Source organism: Notolepis coatsorum, assembly GCF_963971535.1.
Source record: "Notolepis coatsorum genome assembly, chromosome: 4".
NCBI classification, from domain to species: domain Eukaryota; kingdom Metazoa; phylum Chordata; class Actinopteri; order Aulopiformes; family Paralepididae; genus Notolepis; species Notolepis coatsorum.
The window spans coordinates 95,104,678-95,126,647 of record NC_140168.1 but is presented as its reverse complement, the minus strand read 5'-3'; the positions used below and the strand labels follow the sequence as shown (position 1 = coordinate 95,126,647).

Below are 21,970 nucleotides of genomic sequence, written 5' to 3'. Positions count from 1 at the left end.
ATACACAATATTTCTGACACTGAGAATACATTCCCCGAGATCCATAGATGTCCCTAGAAGATACCAAGAACATGCAAATGGACCTTGTAGAAGTGGAGCAATCTTCCATTTATTTAGGTATGTATTTTTAGGCGGATTTTCAGAAAATAGGGCTAGGGCTCAAGAGGTTAAGGCAATATGCACTTTAAAGGATCACTGAGCTCTTTTATGCACTGTAGCACTGTTGCATTTTTCGGAAATGTTTGAATGTTGAATGATATGTTTGTTAAATATCTATCTATCTATCTATCTATCTATCTATCTATCTATCTATCTATCTATCTATCTATCTATCTATCTATCTATCTATCTATACACGTGTGTGTGTGATATAAAATCCTACTTTTATTGGATTCAAATAAAGTAATGTAAAACGCGTTGTTATCCTTATCCAGGCCCAGAGAGCAGAGATCCTGCGTTGTCTGATCCTCAGGAAGACCCGCCTCTCCGAGGAGACCCTGGACACTCTGGACCTGGGGGCCGTTGCCAAGGAGACGGAGGGTTACCTGCCCCGTGACCTGGCCCTGCTGCTGGAGCGGGCCGTCCACGCCAGCGCCTCGCGCACCAGGCCCGGCGGCCAGGGTACAGAGTCTTAAACTGCACACATGAGCGATGCGTTTCGAAATGGTCGGATGAAGCGATTTACTCGGCTCCGTCTAAATTCAGCGCCCGGAGGGGTTTAAGTGTAACACACGGTGAGATATAAGGTTTCAAAGGGTGGGCGATACTGCCACCTAGCAGGATGCGGCCGGTATTGCACTTTGGCGATCTCAGAATAATTTCCTATGGTAACACAGTGGTCAGTGGATGAATAATGAATAAAAATATCGAAAAAAGAAAAAAGTATCCGAAAACATAGTATTACGTGATTGGCACTCAACGCATGGCGAGCAAACACGTAATATTACGTGGATGGCACTGAAAGTGTTAAACTGCACACAGATCCAAACTCGTACAACCAAGGCACTCCTCATCCTTTGTTGAATGTTTAAATATCTTTTATTGTGTCTGCATACTAACTAACAAGGAAATGTAAAAAAACACTCTGGCTAAGGAGCCTTCATCAGATCAGAGTACTAACATGGTGCCTTCATCATCAGATCAGAGTACTAATATGGTGCCTTCATCATCAGATCAGAGTACTAATATGGTGCCTTCATCATCAGATCACAGTACTAACATGGTGCCTTCATCATCAGATCACAGTACTAACATGGTGCCTTCATCATCAGATCAGAGTACTAATATGGTGCCTTCATCATCAGATCAGAGTACTAATATGGTGCCTTCATCATCAGATCACAGTACTAACATGGTGCCTTCATCATCAGATCACAGTACTAACATGGTGCCTTCATCATCAGATCAGACTACTAACATGGTGCCTTCATCATCAGATCAGAGTACTAACATGGTGCCTTCATCATCAGATCAGAGTACTAACATGGTGCCTTCATCATCAGATCACAGTACTAACATGGTGCCTTCATCATCAGATTAGAGTACTAACATGGTGCCTTCATCATCAGATTAGAGTACTAACATGGTGCCTTCATCATCAGATCAGACTACTAACATGGTGCCTTCATCATCAGATCAGACTACTAATATGGTGCCTTCATCAGATCACAGTACTAACATGGTGCCTTCATCATCAGATCAGAGTACTAATATGGTGCCTTCATCATCAGATCAGAGTACTAACATGGTGCCTTCATCATCAGATCAGAGTACTAACATGGTGCCTTCATCATCAGATCACAGTACTAACATGGTGCCTTCATCAGATCACAGTACTAACATGGTGCCTTCATCATCAGATCACAGTACTAATATGGTGCCTTCATCATCAGATCACAGTACTAACATGGTGCCTTCATCATCAGATCAGAGTACTAATATGGTGCCTTCCTTCCTGCCCTCTGCCCCTCCTCAGGTCTGTGTCCATCATGGAGAGACTTCCAGCAGGCTCTGGAAGGCTTCACCCCTCCCTCCCTATGGGGGGCAGAGCTCCAGACTCCCAGCGGGGCGGGGCTAGAGAAGGTGGGCGGGCTCAGAGAGGTACGAGCGCAGCTGATGGACACCATCCTGCTCCCTGCTAAGGTCAGTTTTGTCAAAGAGGGTTCTCTTGGTTCCTGCTAAGGTTCGTTTAGTCAAAGAGGGTTCTCTTGGTTCCTGCTAAGGTTCGTTTAGTCAAAGAGGGTTCTCTTGGTTCCTGCTAAGGTTCGTTTAGTCAAAGAGGGTTCTCTTGGTTCCTGCTAAGGTTCGTTTAGTCAAAGAGGGTTCTCTTGGTTCCTGCTAAGGTTCGTTTAGTCAAAGAGGGTTCTCTTAAGGCGGCTGGGTGGCGTAGCGGAGATTGCGCTCGTCACCAATGCAAGAGACTTCGGTATCGAATCCCAGTCTCAGCATTGCCTTCGGCTTGGGCCGGCCGTCGTACTGGCTCATTTGGCAGAGTCAGCGGGTGGGGATTGGACGTTGTGGACAGCGACCCCTACAGGTCGGTTGACGCCTGCACAGCAGAGACAGGAAATGGCGGGGGTAGTGTGAGCCTCCCACACGTTACTCCTCGCCACTGAGAGTCCGCGCTGTCTGGTGAAAAGATGTGACAGGCTGCCTCATCGTGTACCGGAGGGGACACGTGATGCAAGGCTTCTATCCTCACTACAGCCGACCAGTGGGAGGCATAGTCGAGCAATGTTCAAGACAGGGGAGGGGAGAATTGGATACACGAAAATTGGGATGGGAGAAAAATAGAAAATAAGGAGAAAAAGTGGATAAAATAAAAAATAGGGTTCTCCGGGTTCCTGCAGAAAAGCTAACTTTGAATTCTTCATTTCAGCCAAAGCTTCCGGCAGGTTCATAAGTTCACCGGACACTTTCATTAGTCTACCACCCAAATCAGACTTTACAAGAAAAGCTTTTATAGAAAAGAGTCAGTTTGCCAACGTTTCTAGTCGAGAAGACAAACTTCCCGGACAAATGACTAAATGTATCGGCTGCTGCTGGCGTTCATTTATTTATTTATTTTGCACCATTTCAGCAAAACAGTAAAAATCTAAACATTGATCGTGACAGAAAGTGTATATAAAGGTGCTGAGTAGAGGCAAGAGACCCAGATGGGCCTATACGGGGCCTCAACTCATCGATTAAATAATCGGATTAAAAAACAAAAAGTAAAGTGAAATAAAGAAATTCATTAATTGTTTTACATAATAATACGATAATAATTATAACAATAATAATCAAAGTAATACTAATAAGGGCGGCTGGGTGGCGTAGCGGAGATTGCACTCGTCACCAATGCAAGAGACTCCGGTCTCGACTCCCCGAGTCAGCGTTGCCTGCAGCTTGGGCCAGTCGTCATACTATCTCAATTGGCAGAGGTAGCGGGTGGAAAGTCGATGGGTGGGGATTGGACGTTGTGGACAGCGACTCCTACAGGTCAGTTGGGTGACGCCTGTACAGCAGAGACAGGAAGTGACGGGGGCAGCGTGAGCCTCCCACGCGTTACTCCTCGCCACTGAGAGTCCGCGCTGTCTGGTGAAAAGATGCGACAGGCTGCCTCCTCGTGTACCGGAGGGGACACGTGATGCAAGGCTTCTATCCTCCCTACAGCCGACCAGTGGGAGGCATAGTCTAGCAACGTTCAAGACAGGGGAGGGGAGAATTGAAGGGGAGAATTGGCGATACGAAAATTGGGATGGGAGAAAAATAGAAAAATAAGGAGAAAAAGTGGATACAAAAATATATAATACTAATAATAACAAAAACAACAATATTAATAATTAGTCAAAACAAATGAAGATGAAACTGTAAAACAAAGTGACATTAATGGTTTCATGAGAGTGAAGCTATTCACAGTGATTTCCCGGGTTTGATGGATCCGTCTTCTGTCCCGTGCGTCGCAGTACCCCGTCCTGTTCGCCAACCTGCCGATCCGGCACCGCTCCGGGGCGCTGCTGTACGGAGCTCCCGGCACGGGGAAGACACTGCTGGCCGGCGCCCTGGCCAAGGACAGCGGCATGAACTTCATCAGCATCAAGGTCAGGTTCAGATCTGCAACGAGCACAATGCAACTCTTACTCTCTGTTCGCTCCACAGCATCGAGGAATAAAAAAGCAACAATTTACACAATAAAAGAGCAGGTATTTATATACAATATAATAAACTGTCTGCGGTATGTGCAATAGTATAAGTAGGTAAGTAAAGTTTATTTATATAGCACCTTTCACAGACCAGGGTCACAAAGTGCTTCACATAGTAGAAACATCAATAAAGTGCAAAGATAGCAGCATGGTAGAAGAAAATAATTAAAAACGTGAAAGATCAGGAAAACCAAAACAGATAAAGTGACATAGAAGATTTACACAGAGAATAATTAGCCAAACGCCTGTTTGAACAGCACACTCTTTAGCTGCTTTTAGAAGGTGTTTACCGAGACCACAGATCTAAGGTCCAAGGGCAGAGCATTCCATAGCCTGGGGGCCACGGTTTCGAACGCTAGGTCCCCTTTTGTTTTTAATCTAGACCGGGGCACAGCCAGCCACTATAAGTAGTACAACTACTGTGTAGTGTGGTAGTGAAAAGGTTAACCTTCTGTAGTGTGGTAGTGAAAAGGTTAACCTTCTGTAGTGGGGTAGTGAAAAGGTTAACCTTCTGTAGTGGGGTAAAAACGCTGTTTCCGTATAAACGAAAGGCACATCCGTAAAAATATTTTTGCGGATTCACCTGCTAGCGTTTCCGTCTAAACGGGGCCTAAGTATACAATTAAACTTTTTTTTAAATAAGTACACAGACAAGCAAAAATGATACATTATGCACAAGGGAGGGTGCAGTAAAGTGTCTGAGCGTTGTAGAGGTAGGTACCGTAAGGGTAACTTACTACTAACCTTTGTACTGCCTTTTACTATCATGCACTCTACTACCTTGCCTATATTACTACCTATACCTACTATGCTAATATGTCTTTACTACTATTTTACATTTACATTTACATTTAGTCATTTAGCTGACGCTTTTATCCAAAGCGACTTATAAGTTCTGCACGACAGGTCATCAGGAAGGGCACAACTCTATCAGCTGAGTAACAATGTTCATCAAAGTGTTGAGTGCTACAGTGTATGTTAGTTTATTAGGACAAGTGCATGACAGTAAGGTTAGTTAGGGTTAGAATTATATATATTTTTTTTTAATTCAGATAATGGTTGAAGAAGTGCGTCTTTAGTCGACGGCGAAAGATTGGACGTGTTTCGGCTGTCCTAACTGGGGTGGGTAGTTCATTCCACCATTGTGGGGCAAGGACTGAGAATAGGCGACTTCTCTTTGATGACCCTCCCGGAGCTTGGATAGGAGTAGGTCTGAGGCGGCCAGAAGATGCAGAGCGTAGGGGTCTTGAGGGTGTGTAGTTAGAGACCATTGACCGGAGGTAGGCGGGAGCGGTTCCCTTTGCCGCACGGTATGCTAGGTTGAGGGCCTTGAAGCAGATTCGTGCAGCAATGGGGAGCCAGTGCAGGTCCCTAAGAAGTGGGGTGACATGGGCCGACTTCGGTAGGTTTGAGATCAGGCGGGCCGCTGCGTTCTGAATGAGTTGAAGAGGCTTAGTGGCAGTGGCCGGGAGGCCAGCGAGCAGTGCGTTGCAGTAGTCGAGGCGGGAGATGACTGTTGATTGGACGAGGAGTTGGGTGGCTTCTTTTGTCAGGAAGGGGCGGATCCTTCTGACGTTGCTCAGGAGGAATCTGCAGGTTCTGGTTGTCGCTGCGATGTGAGCAGAGAAGTTCAACTGGTCGTCGAGGACAACACCAAGGTTCTTGGCGGTCGGGGACGCGGTCACAGCTGCATTCTCGACTGTGATGGAAAGGTCGGTCAGGGGGGAGGATTTGGCCGGCAGGTGGAGCAATTCTGTTTTGCTTAGGTTCAGTTTGAGGTGGTTGGTCGTCATCCAGGCGGAGATGTCGGACAGACAGGCCGAGATCCGCTCAGAGACGTGGATATCTGAGGGAGGGAAGGAGAGGAAGAGTTGAGTATCGTCGGCATAACAATGGTAGGAGAAGCGGGGCGGCTACGTGGCGTAGTGGGCAAGGCGCTCGCCACGAGTGCGGAGACGCTGGGCTCGCCTGTTCGAGCCCAGCGATCCACATTGCTTTCAGTTTAGCTGGTCGTTCATACTAATACACATTGGCCGTATTAGGGGGTGGGAAACTGATGGGTGGGGATCGGGCGTTGTGGACAGCGACTCCTACAGGTCGGTTGGTGCGCTTGTGCAGTAGAATCAGGAAGTGTCGGGGGCAGCGTGAGCCTCCCACGCGTTACTCCTCGCCACTGAGAGATCGAGCTGCGCAGGTGAAAAGATGCGACTGCTGTTACCTCAAGTACCGGAGGGGACTTGTGCTATGTATGACTTAGTCCACATTGCAGCCGGCTTGTGGGAGGCAAGAAACAGCGTTCGTGACAGGGGAGGGTTGAATTGGATGATACGAAATTGGGATGGGAGAATATATAGAAAAAATGGGAGAAAAAGTGGATAAAAAAAAAAACAATGGTAGGAGAAGCCATGCACTCAAGACTGTAGCACCCAAGTTCAACACTGTTTGACGAACAATGTTATTTAACCTTAGCTGCCAGAGTTGTGCCCTTCCTGCTGACTTGTTGTACAGAACTTGTAAGTCGCTTTGGATAAAAGCGTTCAGCTAAATGACTAAATGTAAAATGTAAGGCTTGGCTTAGGCTTTTCTAGAGAAAGCTGAATGGAAGAGTAGGCCTAACACAAGGTATTTGTGTTACAAGGTATTGTGTGTTACACACACACAAAGACACACTGCACTGCACCTTAAGATCCACATACACTTTTACCTAAGACACTTTCTGTAAAAATGTACTATTCTATTTTATCTTACCTCATTTTATGTTTTAGTTTATCTTACTACTACTACTTATTGTTATTGAACACACACACACACACACACACACACACACACACACACACACACACACACACGCACACACACGCACACACATGCACACACACGCACACACACACACACACACACAAAAATGCACCCTGCACTGCACCTTAACACATTCGGGGCCAGAAGATATCCCGGGTTAACTCGCCATGCGCTGGGCGCCAAACCCGAGATATCTCGCGTTTTAATCGTTATTTCTTTTATTCGCTATTGCCATTCTTTTTTTTATCCACTTTTTCTCCTTTTCTATTTTTTCTCCCATCCCAATTTCGTGTTTCCAATTCCCCCCTCCCCTGTCTTGAACATTGCTCGCATATTCCCCCCACTGGTCGGTTGTAGGGAGGATAGAAGCCTTGCATCACGTGTCCCCTCCGGTACACGAGGAGGCAGCCTGCCACATCTTTTCACCTGCCAGCGCGGACTCTCATTGGCAAGGTGTAACGTGTGGGAGGCTCACACTGCCCCCGCTATTTCTTGTCTCTGCTGTGCAGGCGTCCCCCAACCAACCTGTAGGAGTCGCTGTCCACAACGTCCAGATTACCACCCATCGACTTCCACCCGCTGACTCTGCCAATTGAGCCAGTATGACGTCCGGCCCAAGCCAGAGGCAATGCTGACACCCGGATTCGAGACCGGAGTCTCTTGCATTGGTGACGAGCGCAATATCCGCTGCGCCGCCCAGTCGCTATTGCCATTCATAATTCATCGGGGCAGCCTGTTCTGAGTGTGTCTGAGATCGCAGACGGTCAATACCGCCACCTAACTCCTTGCGGCCGCTATTGCACTCCATTTGAAACGATGTAGTTTGTTTTCTGGGCCGAGCTGAGCCGTGCGGGCGGGGCCAAAATTCTCCGGCAAGACGAGCGCTTACAACGATGCATCAACTAGGCTGCCCCCCCCCCTGTTCATATGCAATGCCGGATAACGTGGGATGGACTGCCGCGACCAGTACTTGGAATGGCGATCAGATAATTGGATAATTTTTTTTGCATTACATCAGAGACAAGGTAAGGACAGTATATATCCAATCTTGTGTTGATCCGATATTTTGATCCCGCGATTGAAGCCTGTCTGTGTGGAATGTGTGTGTGCTGTGTCCCGTTGGTCATCATCACAGCACGGATGGGCACCCCGCTCTAAACCACATTTCATGCTTGCATGAGGAAGGATAATACCGATAATCTAGCATTGATTTCAGGATGATTCGATAATCAGGCGAAAAATGACAACGTGATAACTGGATTTCACTAAAGGGCTGTTTTCGCGTCTTTTCCTGGCATTACTCAGAATCACCCAAACTATACTCATATTCACCACGGTATAAAACGAAAATGTACAGATGAAAAAATTATCTGTTTCTTGCATGTTGACTGGAAGAAACTCACTGACAATCGACAACGTTATTAGATCCATAGCTATAATATTTGATATAGTTTTCAGCACTGCAAACGCGGCATTCTCCTCATTGAACAAGGCGCTGGCAAGCAACGGCCCAATGACCATAGCGCCCTCTGGCGTCCAATGTGTTAACATGCACATACACTGACTACACGCAAGACACTTTCTGTAAATAATTGACTTTTATCTTACCTCATTTTCTATTTTATTTGATCCTACTTCTACTTATTGTTACCATTCTTCTTGTATTCATTGATGTTCCTTAATTGTGCACCGTTGAGCCCGAGCTCAACATTTCATTACCTGCAACGCCCCTGTATTGTTGTGTATTTGACCAATAAAGAACTTGAACTTGACTTTGTTGTGATATGGTGTGTTGTGCTGCATCTCTCTCTCTCCCTCCCCAGGGCCCTGAACTCCTCAGCAAGTACATTGGAGCGAGTGAGCAAGCCGTCCGAGACGTCTTCCAGAGGTTCGTTGCTAACTTCGAAGTCCTAACCCACATTGTAGGAGCCGTTCATTATGTCTGTGTATTATGTGTCTGTGTATACCAGGGGTCTCAAACTCGCGGCCCGCGGGCCAATTGCGGCCCGCTGGATGATATTTTGCGGCCCCCCAGATGATTTCCAAAAAAATAAAAAATAAATAATAAAGATTTGCCAATAATTTTTATTTTTTTTTGCTGTCATGTCATCACAAACACTGGCATTTAAAGGGTACAAATAAAACAATTCCTGCACCAGAATGCAGGAAATGAAATCTTTGTAACACAAAATCTCCTGGTGGGGGACCCCCCGCTTAAAAAGTGGCCTGACTGGGGCTATATTTTGCACTATATTTCCTGGCCTGAATGATTTCCCCAGTCTGGCCCTGGTTAAAAGCCTCCAATGCTTATTAGCGTTTGAACGTTTGCATGTTTCAACCATACATTTCCATACAAATAAAAAAAAATACTTGAAATCCTTTTTGTGTGGAATATTTGATGTGGCCCAGCCTCACCCAGACTCTATCTCCAGCGGCCCCCAGGTAAATTGAGTTTGAGACCCCTGGTGTATACTCTGTAGCCTGTATCAAGTTTAGCGTAGCGTAGATTAATCTGCTAGGTGGAATCTATATGTGCATCAGGTCTAATGAGGAGGGTGATGGGAAGGTCTCACGGTTTTTACTGCTTGCACACGAGGGAGCCAGGCCAGGTAATAATAATAGTAACTTTATTCATATAGCGCCTTTCATACATGGATTGCAGCTCAAAGTGCTTCACAGCAAATAGCATCGAATGAAAATAGGCATAACATTTGCATATAGTTGACAGAATAAAAAGAAATGCATGAAGTGCAGACATAAGAATAGGTATAAAAGACAATAAAAGTAGTGCAATGTAGAAAGTGCAGACATAAGAATAAGTACAGTGTTGCTCGAAAGCATGAGAACCCCCCCCCCCCCGGAACAGCCAGTCCCCCAAACACCCCAGACATCAATCCTCACCACATCCCCAATCCAAGACCCCCCCCCCCGATAAAGCACGTCATGACCGAAGGAAAACACAAACAGCCCCGAAAGATGTACGTTTATCAGTATTATTCAACTAAGTAACATTGTTGTAAGTAATCTTCACCGCACTACCAAACGGTTAACCCTTTCACTGCGACAATACAGAAGGTAAACCCTTTCCCTGCCGCACGACGGCAGGTTAACCCTTTCACTACCACACTACAGAAGGTTAACCCTTTACTATGTAGTGTGGTAGTGAAAGGGTTAAATGGGAACCCAACCTCAGTGAACACGCTGTGCTCTTCTCTCTGAACCCCCCAGGGCCCAGGCAGCCAAGCCCTGCATTCTGTTCTTCGACGAGTTCGACTCGCTGGCCCCCAGGAGGGGCCACGACAGCACCGGGGTGACGGACCGCGTGGTCAACCAGCTGCTCACCCAGCTGGACGGAGTGGAGGGCCTGCAGGGTATGTCAGGGTTCGCACAAGGTCCTTGAAGTGCTTAAAGTGCTTGATTAAATTATTTTAAATAAAGTCAAGGCCTGGAATTCCTTGAAAACAGTAATTTTTTTTAACAAGGTGCTTAAAAAAGTAATTGAAATTCAAATCAACCATTCGCATTGAAAGTTTTGTTCATCCATGATCAAATTGTCAAGAAATTAACACTTTGATCGCCATGGTTAAATTCATAATTTACCATCCCTAGCCAGCTCTATTTGTCTATGGAGAAGTTCCCCTTCTTTGCAGGGCTATAACTTTTTAAATTCTATTGCTAAATTGACATTATTATGGCCCATTCAATGTCCTATATCCATTGTTCAGGGTGTAGCAACGATATACTTTTTCATTCACATATTCATACTAAAATATGGTCTAAAGTATAAGTATGTTTTTATCGTTTTCTGCAGCTTTCTCCAGAACTTGATTTATAGCCCCAAATGCATTATATTGATGATCAAATACAGTTTGGTAGCGATCGGTGCCAGATGAAAAATTTCAACTGGAGGTACTTCTAGAAGTTACTACGTATCATCTGATATTGACCGGATGGGCGAGGGGGCGTTTATAATTCCATGGGCAACGTTATACCATTCATCTAGTGTGGGTCATATGATCATCAGATCAGTTAGTATAGAAGACGTTAGAAAATAACGTTGAAACTCACCGTATCTTCCTCGCGCCGTTGGACGATCAGCTTGGAGTAGACAGTTTTCGATTATGGGATGTTGATCCTGATGAACCATTTCCAGGTTGTATAATACTATATACGTCCAAATAACGTTGTTTATTGAGTTAGGGCGAGCGATTGATTATCCAGTGTGTTGAGATAGAGTCCTGCTAATGATCGCGAGTGCCCGGACGAAATATGGATGAGCACTTCCTGTTTGACAAGTCACTTCCTGTTGGCGATCTGCCGATCGGCCACCAGATGGCGCTCTTGAACCGCGAGAGAGTTGAGTGGAGATCAGCTGTACATCTCAGGTCCCCGGAGGAGAAATATGATTTCGATCACAGATTTTTGAATTATTGATATCAAAGACGAGTTACGGCGTCTTCGGCAGAATGAGCATGGCTAGGAAAGACGTCCAAAGGCGTTTTGTGTTAAAAAAATTATTTTAAAATGTAACTAATTGTCGGAAATTGTTTTTGAGCCATCCATATTGGATCTGATATTGGTTCTATAAAACGGCATTTAAAAGTGAATTTTGTATTGTATCATTTTAAATGCCCTTTAAAATAGAGTGCTTGGAAAAGTACTTGAAAGTCCGTGAATTTCATTTTGCAATGTCTGGGAACCCTGTAACCAGCTCCTCACCCAGCTGGACGGAGTGGAGGGTCTGCTGGGTATGTTGCTCACACCAGTAGATATAAGGGTTGACACAATTTCCACTACAGTGTCTTCAGTGAAGTGTGTGTGTGTGTGTGTGTTTAGGTGTGTATATGCTAGCAGCCACCAGTCGTCCAGACCTGATCGATCCAGCTCTGCTGAGGCCTGGTCGACTGGACAAGTGTCTCTACTGTCCTCCTCCTGACCAGGTACAGTGTGTCCAGCGTCCAACGGCAACAGTTGTGATTGGAGGATCAAGAAAAGAGGGTTGAAGCTTGCTTAGAGGTCAATTGACCATACATTCTTAACACTTTGGGTGCCGGCCAAAAATCCGGAAAATGACTGTCGGTTGCCAGGATTCCTGGACGATTCTAGCATATCTCATGATCTTAGCGGAGCTATTTCTATATTTTATATTATAACTATGGGGAAATGGTTGGGCTCATTTGAAGACGACAAGTTGATGTACACAATGCAAAAAACCGTTTGTTTCTGCATGTCTTCGTTCGTTCACAATTACAAGTTAAAAAACGTCAACAAAAGATAAAAGTGGAGGTAAATTATTTAGAACAGAAGTTACAGGCACTTTTATGAAAGGTGTGCCGGCGGGGTGATAATAGGTACTGAACGTGTTATAAAGCAATTTAGACTGGGATGGATGGATGGATGGTTTGATTGATTGATTGTTTGACAGATTGTTTTATTGGTTTGATTGATAGAATGTTTTATTGTTTTGTTGATAGTTTGATTCATAGATTGATTTGTTTGATTGATTGATTACTTTGTTGGTCATTTGATTGATAGAATGTTTGATTGTTTTGTTGATAGTTTGCTTGATAGAATGTTTGATTGTTTTGTTGATAGTTTGCTTGATAGAATGTTTGATTGTTTTGTTGATAGTTTGATTCATAGATTGATTTGTTTGATTGATTGATTACTTTGTTGGTCATTTGATTGATAGAATGTTTGATTGTTTTGTTGATAGTTTGATTCATAGATTGATTGGTTTGATTGATTGATTACTTTGTTGGTCATTTGATTGATAGAATGTTTGATTGTTTTGTTGGTAATTTGCTTGATAGAATGTTTTATCGTTTTGTTGATAGTTTGATTCATAGATTGATTGGTTTGATTGATTGATTACTTTGTTGGTCATTTGATTGATAGAATGTTTGATTGTTTTGTTGATAGTTTGATTCATAGATTGATTTGTTTGATTGATTGATTACTTTGTTGGTCATTTGATTGATAGAATGTTTGATTGTTTTGTTGATAGTTTGCTTGATAGAATGTTTGATTGTTTTGTTGATAGTTTGATTCATAGATTGATTGGTTTGATTGATTGATTACTTTGTTGGTCATTTGATTGATAGAATGTTTGATTGTTTTGTTGATAGTTTGATTCATAGATTGATTGGTTTGATTGATTGATTACTTTGTTGGTCATTTGATTGATAGAATGTTTGATTGTTTTGTTGATAGTTTGATTCATAGATTGATTTGTTTGATTGATTGATTACTTTGTTGGTCATTTGATTGATAGAATGTTTGATTGTTTTGTTGATAGTTTGCTTGATAGAATGTTTGATTGTTTTGTTGATAGTTTGATTCATAGATTGATTGGTTTGATTGATTGATTACTTTGTTGGTCATTTGATTGATAGAATGTTTGATTGTTTTGTTGATAGTTTGATTCATAGATTGATTTGTTTGATTGATTGATTACTTTGTTGGTCATTTGATTGATAGAATGTTTGATTGTTTTGTTGGTAATTTGCTTGATAGAATGTTTTATTGTTTTGTTGATAGTTTGATTCATAGATTGATTGGTTTGATTGATTGATTACTTTGTTGGTCATTTGATTGATAGAATGTTTGATTGTTTTGTTGATAGTTTGATTCATAGATTGATTTGTTTGATTGATTGATTACTTTGTTGGTCATTTGCTTGATAGAATGTTTGATTGTTTTGTTGATAGTTTGATTCATAGATTGATTTGTTTGATTGATTGATTACTTTGTTGGTCATTTGATTGATATGCCTGGCGCTAATGAACAAGTAAGTTTTATAACTACTGGTGTAGGTCCAGACAACATTATTATAAAATACAGAATACTTTACAATGCAAAAAACTTGAAACTTTGATGCCATGAACATTTTTATTGTAAAATATGTTCAATAAACTGGGTGACAAGTCATCAGTACCAACCATTGTTGCTGTGCATTATATGCTGGTAACATTCACAGTATAGGATTATGGTAATTTACCAAGACAATACCTTATAAAAAGTGAACACTGGAGGATAATCAACCATTGTTTCAGTGCATTTAGGAGTTTGTTGGTAACATTCACAGTATAGGATTATGGTAATTTACCAATACAATACCTTATAAAAAGTGAACACTGGAGGATAATCAACCATTGTTTCAGTGCATTTAGGAGTTTGTTGGTAACATTCACAGTATAGGATTATGGTAATTTACCAAGACAATACCTTATAAAAAGTGAACACTGTGATGATAACCAACCATTGTTTCAGTGCATTTAGGAGTTTGTTGGTAACATTCACAGTATAGGATTATGGTAATTTACCAAGACAATACCTTATAAAAAGTGAACACTGGAGGATAATCAACCATTGTTTCAGTGCATTTAGGAGTTTGTTGGTAACATTCACAGTATAGGATTATGGTAATTTACCAAGACAATACCTTATAAAAAGTGAACACTGGAGGATAATCAACCATTGTTTCAGTGCATTTAGGAGTTTGTTGGTAACATTCACAGTATAGGATTATGGTAATTTACCAATACAATACCTTATAAAAAGTGAACACTGGAGGATAATCAACCATTGTTTCAGTGCATTTAGGAGTTTGTTGGTAACATTCACAGTATAGGATTATGGTAATTTACCAAGACAATACCTTATAAAAAGTGAACACTGGCTGATGATAACCAACCATTGTGTCAGTGCATTTAGGAGTTTGTTGGTAACATTCACAGTATAGGATTATGGTAATTTACCAAGACAATACCTTATAAAAAGTGAACACTGTGATGATAACCAACCATTGTTTCAGTGCATTTAGGAGTTTGTTGGTAACATTCACAGTATAGGATTATGGTAATTTACCAAGACAATACCTTATAAAAAGTGAACACTGGAGGATAATCAACCATTGTTTCAGTGCATTTAGGAGTTTGTTGGTAACATTCACAGTATAGGATTATGGTAATTTACCAAGACAATACCTTATAAAAAGTGAACACTGGAGGATAATCAACCATTGTTTCAGTGCATTTAGGAGTTTGTTGGTAACATTCACAGTATAGGATTATGGTAATTTACCAATACAATACCTTATAAAAAGTGAACACTGGAGGATAATCAACCATTGTTTCAGTGCATTTAGGAGTTTGTTGGTAACATTCACAGTATAGGATTATGGTAATTTACCAAGACAATACCTTATAAAAAGTGAACACTGGCTGATGATAACCAACCATTGTGTCAGTGCATTTAGGAGTTTGTTGGTAACATTCACAGTATAGGATTATGGTAATTTACCAAGACAATACCTTATAAAAAGTGAACACTGGAGGATAACCAACCATTGTTTCAGTGCATTTAGAAGTTTGCTGGTAACATTCACGTCACATGAACTACAGGGCATATCTTACTTGGTCTCTCGCATCGATGACTGCATTGTCCATTGATAAATGGATGAAGCGCCAGATGATCTGTGGACCAAAAAATATCCAATACATGCTTCCAAAGTATATAAATAATAGGCCAATGGACTGCATTAGAAAAGTGTGGTATGTTACCTACAGTATATACTTTTTTAAACTGGGTGACTGTCAGCAACCATTGGTTCTGTGCAAACGGTAAAAATGAGGGGGGAAAAAGATAAATAAAAAAAAAACTATATACACACACAATGCAAATTATGAATGGAGTCGATACAGCTAGATCGCTAACATAACGTCTCATCTGCAAGTGGTCCAAACATGCCTATGCAATATCGACAACCGTGGCCCAAATACATGTGTTCAACGCATTTGTCTTGTACAGAAAACAGTGCAACTACCCATACACTATACTATACTATACTATACTATACTACAATATACTATACTATACTACACTATACTATACTACACTCAGCTAGCTATACTATGTACCGGTACACATGGTTCTGTCTGTATCACACAATGATGGATTATTTAGAAGTAATCTGTACTTCTGTGTGCCGGATTATTTAGAAGTAGTCTGTACTTCTGTATGACAACTAATAAAGAAACTATTTAGAGAAATCCCTCTTTGTGTGGTACAGAGCGAAGCATTTGTCACGATGCAGGGGGACTTTGCACGATGTGCAAAAATATCTGGTCTCACTCCTGATGCCACGCCTACTGCAGACACGACATTTCCTACACGGTAGCTTTTTCTTCGGGGTGGCTTTGTATGCAACCATTACATGCTTCACAAAGCCACCCACTAATCTGCTCTGCGGGTCCCCCAGTGGGGCCCTAGGGTCGACACGCCCCACCTGCTCAGCCCCTGCCTCCTCCTCATCCCCACCCCCTGCCTCCTCCCCTGCCTCCTCCCCTGCCTCCTCCCCTGCCTCCGCCTCCGCCTCCATCTCCGCTGTCACCCCAGGAATCTTCTTCTCCTTACCGTCTGTGTAGGTCCGCGCCACAGCCCTGGTGAACCGGAAGAGGTTGGAGTAATGCCCTTGTGGGTGCTTTTTTTTGTACAAGACAAAAGCGTTGAACATACATATTTGGATCAGATACATCACAAACTTTTTGGTCCACTTTCCAGTCTTACGTGTAACCGGATAGTACGATATATTCTGATCCAGCTGATCGACGCCGTTCATGAATTTATTGTACTCCATGATTGATGATGGCTTGAGCATCTCCACCCTCAGCGCTTTGCCCTTCTTCTGCTTCTTCCACACCATCGCCTTTTCCATGGTGTCCTCGTGGAAGCTGCTGATGGTCTTCACGATTCTCTTATCGCGCCATGCCACGATCAGGACCTCCTTGTTGTTGACCGCAATGCGCTCCCCCACACCGATGTCACGTTTGGTCATGTTCTTGATGATGGCTGGCTCGCCCCGGTGCTTCCTGAGGGTACCACAGACGTCGGTCCTCAACTGTCGGAGCCTGGCGGACATACGTACCGAGTTGTAGAAGTTGTCCATGAAGAGCGTATAGCCGGCCCCAGACAGACGTCCAAGCAGACCGACGACCGTGTCCCCCAGGAGCGAGCCTTCCCGACAATATGGCTTAAATGAAAAGCAATATCCTGTGCGAGATTCGCACAGGAAGTAAGACTTGATACCATAGCGGGTGGGCTTGTTTGGGTCGTAGACCCGGAAGGTCAGGCGGCCTCGCCATGCCATCACCCCCTCGTCAATGGCGAGCTCGCGTTCAGGCTGGTACAGCTCCTTGCACCTCGCGTTTACATGGTCGACTACAGGGCGTACTTTGCACAATTTGTCTCTAACCTCCAGGGAAGTATTGTCCGCAAAGTGGAGGAATCGCCAGATCAATTGGAACCTGTTGCGTGGCATGGTCTCAGAGTAGTATGGTGTGCACATCATGTCGTCAGTGGTCCACATCTGGTCCACGCGAGGCTTCCGCAGGACACTGCTAAGGAAATTGAGTCCGAGGAACTTCTTCAGCTCCTTCAATGTGAGGGGCTTCCAAAGCAGTGCCCTGCTACTGGTTAGCGTGGGGTCCAGCCGGGCAATGGACTGCTCAGCGTAGAGGTTGGACTGGGCAACAATAGAGTTCAGAAAAGCATCTGTCAGGAACAGATCCATCCATTTCGCAGGCCGGTAAGATCTGAGTGCCATGGCGTCCTGGAGCAACCCCGGTTGGGCTGTGAAGGGGATCCTTTGAGGCACCCAGCCCTCACGAGACCAGGCATTCTCCTCTTCCTGGCGGATCGCAGCCCTGCTCTTCGCTCCTCCACGTCGCACGCCACGACCTGTCAATTATACAAATATACTATAACACCCCTACTGTAGACATTCATATGCCACGTAGTTACAAACTGTGTGAGTGAATGAGTGAGTGTGTGTGGGGTTCAGATGTCAGAGCTGGACGTGGTGTGGGGGTCAGAGGTCAGCTGGAAGTGGTGTGCAGAGTGAGGCCAACTTACCTCTCTTAGATGTGCGTTTCCGCCCTGCAACGGGTTCCGGCATGTCCAGACTAGCATCCAGTTCTAGAATCACATGATGTAATACATTACACTAGGGCAACGTATTGTCATTGTATTTACCACCATCACCACCAGACCAGGCCCTGCAGCAGCCTCATGCAGCACTCCTCCATCACATCCAGAGAGCAGACTGTAACATGAGGAGGATCACTGTGTTCAACATGCAGCACTCCTCCATCACATCCAGAGAGCAGACTGTAACATGAGGAGGATCACTGTGTTCAACATGCAGCACTCCTCCATCACATCCAGAGAGCAGACTGTACCCCCCCCCCCCCCCTCTTGTCCCAGCTCCCTGCAGACCCTCTCTAACCCCCCCCCCCTCTTGTGCCCAGCTCCCTGCAGACCCTCTCTAACCCCCCCCCCCCTCTTGTCCCAGCTCCCTGCAGACCCTCTCTAACCCCCCCCCCCTCTTGTCCCAGCTCCCTGCAGACCCTCTCTAACCCCCCCCCCTCTTGTCCCAGCTCCCTGCAGACCCTCTCTAACCCCCCCCCCCCTCTTGTCCCAGCTCCCTGCAGACCCTCTCTAACCCCCCCCCCCCCCTCTTGTCCCAGCTCCCTGCAGACCCTCTCTAACCCCCCCCCCCCCCTCTTGTCCCAGCTCCCTGCAGACCCTCTCTAACCCCCCCCCCCCTCTTGTCCCAGCTCCCTGCAGACCCTCTCTAACCCCCCCCCCCCCCCTCTTGTCCCAGCTCCCTGCAGACCCTCTCTAACCCCCCCCCCCCCTCTTGTCCCAGCTCCCTGCAGACCCTCTCTAACCCCCCCCCCCTCTTGTCCCAGCTCCCTGCAGACCCTCTCTAACCCCCCCCCCCCCCTCTTGTCCCAGCTCCCTGCAGACCCTCTCTAACCCCCCCCCCCCCCTCTTGTCCCAGCTCCCTGCAGACCCTCTCTAACCCCCCCCCCCCCTCTTGTCCCAGCTCCCTGCAGACCCTCTCTAACCCCCCCCCCCCCTCTTGTCCCAGCTCCCTGCAGACCCTCTCTAACCCCCCCCCCCCCCCCTCTTGTCCCAGCTCCCTGCAGACCCTCTCTAACCCCCCCCCCCCTCTTGTCCCAGCTCCCTGCAGACCCTCTCTAACCCCCCCCCCCTCTTGTCCCAGCTCCCTGCAGACCCTCTCTAACCCCCCCCCCCCCCTCTTGTCCCAGCTCCCTGCAGACCCTCTCTAACCCCCCCCCCCCCCCCTCTTGTCCCAGCTCCCTGCAGACCCTCTCTAACCCCCCCCCCCCCCCCTCTTGTCCCAGCTCCCTGCAGACCCTCTCTAACCCCCCCCCCCCCCTCTTGTCCCAGCTCCCTGCGTCCCAATTACCTGCAGGAGTAGAATGTGATCCCATGTCGTTGCCAGTCTCAGCGTCACTATCGGCAGGGTCTGCGCCAGAATCTGAATTGGATTAAATTCATTCAGTAAGTAAGTCTCACAAAACACAATAGTAATACATTTACACATACATAAATGTAGTTAGTACATACCCAAGCATGTTGGTGTATTGGCCCCGGATTCGGTTTCGGAGTGTTCTGCTGTGTGAACACAAAATAAATCAGCGGCCATCAAAGCATGTACATGTGTGTGTGTTGTAATCAATGGAATTTTACATATGCTACACAACCATGCATTTAAATATAGGCCTCGCCATGTGCCCATGCCATTGTGTATGTGTGTGCTGTAATCAATGGAATTTGCATATAGAGGCCTCACCATGTACTGCGAAGTTCAAAGGTGTTGGAGAGGATGCATGCCTTTTGATCTTGTGTGTGTGTGTGTGTACACACACTGCACACACACACACACACATACACACACACATCAAATGGCATGGGGTGAGGCATCTACACACACACACACACACACACATCCATGTAACTAAATGTAGTGGCCTGTACATGCCTACTATATCCTATATCATTCAACTATCGATTTGAACATGCACAAAACAATATTCACATTGCAACATGATACCAATTACCACGTCGACCACCACCACCACGTCGTATCATGCCCAGCATGCAACTATTATCACTTACATGATAGCTACACACTTCAAAGAGCCACTTCAAAGGGCGTGCACATGCACACACACACACACGCACACAAGACCATTACAACCTAACTGTAGCACATGGTGGCGTGGCCTGTACTACATGCCTACTATATCCTATATCATTCAACTATCGATTTGAACATGCACAAAACAATATTCACATTGCAACATGATACCAATTACCACGTCGACCACCACCACCACGTCGTATCATGCCCAGCATGCAACTATTATCACTTACATGATAGCTACACACTTCAAAGAGCCACTTCAAAGGGCGTGCACATGCACACACACACACACGCACACAAGACCATTACAACCTAACTGTAGCACATGGTGGCGTGGCCTGTACTACATGCCTACTATATCCTATATCATTCAACTATCGATTTGAACATGCACAAAACAATATTCACATTGCATTAGTAAACATGACGTACCGTTGCCCCGTCGACCACCACCGCGTCCGACTCCCACGTCTGAATCGTGCGATGAATCAGACTCATACCTCCGACCCAAGCCGAGATCATCGTCAGATGATTCCGGAGCTAGAATATAATAAATGCATATCAGAGTTAGGTTTGGCAAACTAACGTTACATAGTCACAGAATAAGCGGTAGGTAAATCATCAAATACACGTTTCACACACACACACAATCACATGCATATCGCCGGCGTTGGTTTGTCGAACTAACGTTACATAGTCACAGTATGTAAATCATCAAATACACGTTTCACACACACACACAATCACATGCATATCGGCGTTGGTTTGTCGAACTAACGTTACATAGTCACAGTATGTAAATCATCAAATACACGTTTCACACACACACATATATATATATATATATAAGACCGTGTAATTACCTGGTGGTTCCCAATCGGCGCTCCCATCAGATTCGTGGGCGGTCGAATCGCTGTCCCCTGACTCGCATGAAGAAGCTATGACCACAGCGGCAGCCTTCCTCTTCCTCGAACTGCGTCGGGTAGAGCCGCTCCCGGTCCCGGGGCGAGACGCGTTACTGGGCCCAGCAACGGTCTCACGGCTCTCTCCGATCGGAGCTACCAAAGACGTTGGTGCTGTTGGTGCTGCTGCTGCTTGAACAACCGCGGGTCCAAACGCCAGCTTCGTCTGAACAAAGCGACCCGCCGCCGGATTGTCCCCTCGCTTTCCTACACTACGTCTCTTCATACTGATCTAATAATCTAAATGAAACTACTAACTGATCAAACTACTATTACTACTACTGAAATATACTACCTAGACTACACACTAATCCCTCGAATAGTACTACTACTTAGCACGACTAAGTACTTTCTAAAGCACAGCTGAAACCTTACAATTAGTCTGATACTACCACTATACTGTATAACACTATAAATATAGACTATAGGCTGATCTCAATTCAAATATCTCTCAATCTCTCTCTCTCTCTCTATCGCTCTATCTATCTCTCTCTCTCTCTCTCTCCAAAACCTCGTCGATTCTGGGATCGCGCTAACGTTTTATACCTGTGGTTACATTGGCCAGGTATGCTGGCCAATCAAATGCCAGATTCATTGTGGGGTACAATATTCCCCCTATTGTGATAGTGTTAGAAAATAGGGGGACACTGCCACCTAGTGAAATTTGAGAGGAAATGCAGTTTCCGGTTAAAATTTTCTTCCAAAAGCTCGGCGGTGAAGTTCAGACGGGGAAAATCGAAAAAAGATGTAAACAGATCAAAGACGCTGTACAGCGTCCTCGGCACCTTGAGCATGGCCGGGAAAGACGTTGTAAATCGTTTCTAGGCACCCAAAGTGTTAAAAGGAAAAAAAACACACATTTCAATGACAATTGGAACAGGTCTTGGAAGTTGTCCTTGAAGTTGATCCATGTGCACAGTTTCAGTACACAGTCTCAGGCTGCGGTTACACCTTTCGTATCATTTCGTATTGTTTTCTTATACGTATCGCCGCGTATCGCCGCAACG

At 44.9% G+C, this 21,970-nt stretch overlaps 1 protein-coding gene across 1 annotated transcript in view; it reads left to right on the top strand.

Moving 5' to 3' along the window:
- The window catches only part of pex1 (peroxisomal biogenesis factor 1), a 113,776-nt gene that overhangs the window by 43,044 nt on the left and 48,762 nt on the right, over window positions 1-21,970 (top strand). Inside the window, exons 22-27 of the mRNA XM_084312037.1 lie at window positions 435-621; window positions 1,976-2,142; window positions 3,948-4,082; window positions 8,807-8,871; window positions 10,212-10,354; window positions 11,820-11,923. Coding sequence (XP_084168163.1) covers window positions 435-621; window positions 1,976-2,142; window positions 3,948-4,082; window positions 8,807-8,871; window positions 10,212-10,354; window positions 11,820-11,923 — 801 coding nt within the window. The remainder of the gene's footprint in view (window positions 1-434; window positions 622-1,975; window positions 2,143-3,947; window positions 4,083-8,806; window positions 8,872-10,211; window positions 10,355-11,819; window positions 11,924-21,970) is intronic.